Source organism: Alligator sinensis, unplaced genomic scaffold (assembly GCF_000455745.1).
Source record: "Alligator sinensis unplaced genomic scaffold, ASM45574v1 scaffold1027_1, whole genome shotgun sequence".
Classification (NCBI taxonomy): domain Eukaryota; kingdom Metazoa; phylum Chordata; order Crocodylia; family Alligatoridae; genus Alligator; species Alligator sinensis.
This window is the reverse complement of record NW_005843209.1, coordinates 68,245-71,849: the sequence shown is the minus strand read 5'-3', so window position 1 is coordinate 71,849 and position 3,605 is coordinate 68,245. Positions and strand designations below refer to the sequence as shown.

Sequence of the window (3,605 nt, the reverse complement as noted above, 5' to 3'; positions counted from 1 at the left end):
GGTAGCATCTTGTGTCAAATATGCACCATATAGAAAATGCCTCTTCCCCAAGCAGCCAACTCCAGCCTGCAGAGATGTTGAGGGCAAAAGACCCACCACCCTAACTCCCCACACCATATCTTTTGCTTAACCAAAATGATGTAGAGCGATTTTGCTGATGGCAGTGTCATTCAGAGCACTAACAACACTGCCTGTGTCTGTGCACTTCCTGAGTGGCAGGGGCCAAAAGGTTTAAGGTTTCCCCCTCCTCCCACCCTACCCATTCCCTCCAGTTTACTTCACTGCAACATATTCACCCACAACTCCTTCCTCCTCACTCCTGTCCTCTTCCTCCCATTTCAGTTCCAACATTCCTGCCTCTCCTAAAACTGCTGCTGCCCTTGCCTTAGGTGACAAAAAAAATGTGGAAACAAGGTCACCAAGCCCAAGACCAACAATCTTTCAGCCCACCAAGTGCTAGATTCCTTTATGCCTTGGGCTTCAATATGGGTAGCAGCATCAGCACCATCCACATAAATAACCTCAGATTAGACCCATTCTAGGCCCTCCTTCTGTCCCCTCTTCAAAGCTGATTGCAGCAGAGTGGAAGGGCAGAATGAGCAGAACTGAGAAATCAGGTCTGGGCCAGCAGCGAGTAAAATTTCAAGGGTTCTGGTTCCTAACATGAGTAACTACCCTGTGTCACCTCATGTGCTCTGCAGAAGGGGAGATTTCCTTGTTGCACCCTCCAACCTGGACGTGTGGAGTTTCACACACCACCTTCCTTCAGCTGGTCCAGTCAGCATTGGCAGGAAATGGTGGGACAGGGAGGAAATAAGTGCATGAAGCCAAGAAGCACCCCATTTAACTGCATTCAGTATGTGGTAGAGGTAATGGCAGAGATCATGGGGCACCAAGGAAGAAGTGGGGAGGAAGGGATGCCCCTACTATTCAGAGAAGGGGAAAGAACCTTGCTGATCTGCTTGGACCAGTATTTGGCTTAGGGACAAAAAAGAAAGATCATTCATTGATCCACCTTGGCCACAGACAAATCTAGACATGGATCCTAGCTCCAAGCCCCCATCCCCAACTACTACAGAGGGTGGGATATGGGGATGCTCAACAGGAAACATGTTACAAAGCCAAACTCAGATATCTGCACCAAGGGACCCACTTTACATACGAGTACTGCTTAGATTTACCCCTTTAAATACTATATAGGATCCCTGGTTGCAGCCCCTCCCCTTGACAGATAAGGCAACACCAAACACATGGATGGATGGAACAAGCAGGGGAGAGACAGAGAAGTACAGTTAGTGCAGCTCACTGGTCTAGGTGACAAAGCTAGAGAGTGGATCCATTTTATGTTGTACAAAGCTGTGCAGAGGTCAAGCGCTCAACAGTCTCTCTCTCTCTCTCCCCCGCACAGGCAAAACCAAAGAGAGGTAAACCTTCTGAAGGCAAAATAAACATCAACACTTAATGAATGAGTAGGGAATAATCCAGGACCATCTCCTCTTCCTTCTACCTGCCTCCAAACCAGATCCCATAACCTTGATGCAGAAAACAAGAGTCTTGTCTAGATCTAGAACCAATGCCAGTGATGGGGAACAAAACAGCTCAACAGGTATTGAAAGAAGGGGTAAAAAATAGTCCCATCTGTGTGTGATCACTGGTGCCCCAGTCTCTACATGTTGCAGCACTGTGGATGCAGGGGGATCAGCACCTGCATGAGTAAGTGGTGGAGCCAAGGTGAGCTCTGGAGTGGCCGTGAAGTTGTCTGGAATTCATGGAAGTGATGCGGCTCTCTTGGATGCAATGCACCAACACGACCCCCACACAGAGTCCATGATGATCTGCCACTTGTCTCCTGCTGCTATGGCACTCAAGAGGGAATGGAAGGCAGGGCCAGCTTCCCTTCTCATGGGCAGCTGCTCTGTGGAGCCTCCCTCCCTGCTTCTACTGGTACCACTATTGCATAGGGAATATCATCTATGTGGGACAGGCTTTAGTCCCACAGGAGGGCTTAGGGACTCTTCCCCAGCCAGCTGCTCCCAGAACCCTCCCATCCAGGTAATCCTGGGCAGATACCCCTACCACACCTGCCACTGTGCCTCTCTGAGCTGGTTCCTTTCCACATGGAGTCTGGGCTGGCTATGTTTTGCCTGGTGAAGAGAATGTGGGGAAAAGAAAATTGCAGAAGCCTTCTTGTGTTGGTGGCTTCTCTCTGTTGCAACCCCTGCTTTGGGGAGGAGAGGTCTAGCTGGACTCTGTTGCCTCGCCTCCCTCCCATAGGGCCAGTTATTTTTGGTGAACAAGGATGGTAAGGCTATTCTGTGATGGCATCGTCTGGTAAAAGTGAGAGAGCAAGAATTGCACCTGAAGGAGGGTCCACGCATGGCAAGTGGGTACCATTATTTGCCCAAGCTAGGGGACACACCCACAATCTCCTCGTACTTGGGCGGAGGGTCATTGTAGGAAACACCGGTTTCCTCACCACTGCTGTTCTCCGGGTGCCCAGTCACCTCCTCATATGAAGGGGGAGGGGTGGCACTGGATAGTCTGGAGAGGACAGACACGGAGTGCTCTGGAGGGTAAAGGGTCCCATCCACCTGGGAGCCACCTCCTGCTCTGCCATCTCCGAGCACCCTGGGGCCTGGCTCCCGCTGGTACTGGGCCTCAGTCTGGCTGTGCGACGTCTCTCGGTAGATCATGACTCTGGGGAGGCTGCGGCCTGCACGGCTGGCCAGGTAGCAGTTCTGGGCATAAGAGGGCCGGTGCCGCGTGGCCTTCTGTAGCTGGCACCTCCAGATGATGAACAAGGCAATAACTATGAGCAGGGCCACTCCCAGGAGGGGTACCACCACGTACATTGCATCAGAGCGCTCCAAGCCCTGGCCAGGATCCTTGACAGAGTAAACAGAGTTGGCATAGCCCTTCCAGAACTCCAACTACAGAGAGAAAGAAAGAAGTACTAGTCACAAGAGCTCATGTCACAGCAGTGCCCACCCTGCACTCTTCAGCTACAATTGTTCAGCCACCTCCTCCCAGCTCCCTCCCCTGTCCAATGGGGCCTCAGATGCAGAGCAACCCCTGAGGTAAAGGATTCCAGCCACTTACTTTGCCTGCAGCTAATGGACTAATGACATGACATCAGCTGTTTCAACACCAACCCCTGCCCTGGCCAGTCAAAGCAAGGGAAGCATGCCACTAAAACACGCTGTGGAAGTGCCAGCACTGCCTTGCCAATGCTAGAACTCAGAGCACAGACCCCAGGACTTGGAGTGGGAAGAAAACATTACACTGCCCTAGAGGGGTGCTTAACAAGAGAAAGTGAGACCTAGATTTGCTACTGACACTTAAGCAATTGGGCAGTAAGTCATCTTGTCGGGGGGGGGGGGGGGGTCCGCCGGGCAGGTGCTTGGGGGGGGGGGGGGGGGGGGGACTCCCCCCCCTCCCCAACTCCAGACTGAAGTTACTTTGGCCAAACACATACCGTCTTCTCCTTGTTCTCAAACACCTCCTTGACCTCCTCATAGCTGCAGATCTCCTCAATGCACTCCCGCTCAATGGTGCCTTGGCGAAACTCCTCCAGAAAGCCATTGGCCCGGGGCAAGCGTCTGAGA

At 52.2% G+C, this 3,605-nt stretch overlaps 1 protein-coding gene across 1 annotated transcript in view; it reads right to left on the bottom strand.

Annotated features, from left to right (window-relative positions):
• Positions 1-306: 306 nt before the first annotated feature.
• The window catches only part of PRRG3 (proline rich and Gla domain 3), a 6,124-nt gene continuing 2,825 nt past the window's right edge, over positions 307-3,605 (bottom strand). The window contains exons 3-4 of the mRNA XM_006037971.1: positions 3,476-3,599; positions 307-2,930 (exon numbers count right to left, since the gene is read on the bottom strand). Coding sequence (XP_006038033.1) covers positions 2,394-2,930; positions 3,476-3,599 — 661 coding nt within the window. The 3' untranslated portion in view covers positions 307-2,393. The remainder of the gene's footprint in view (positions 2,931-3,475; positions 3,600-3,605) is intronic.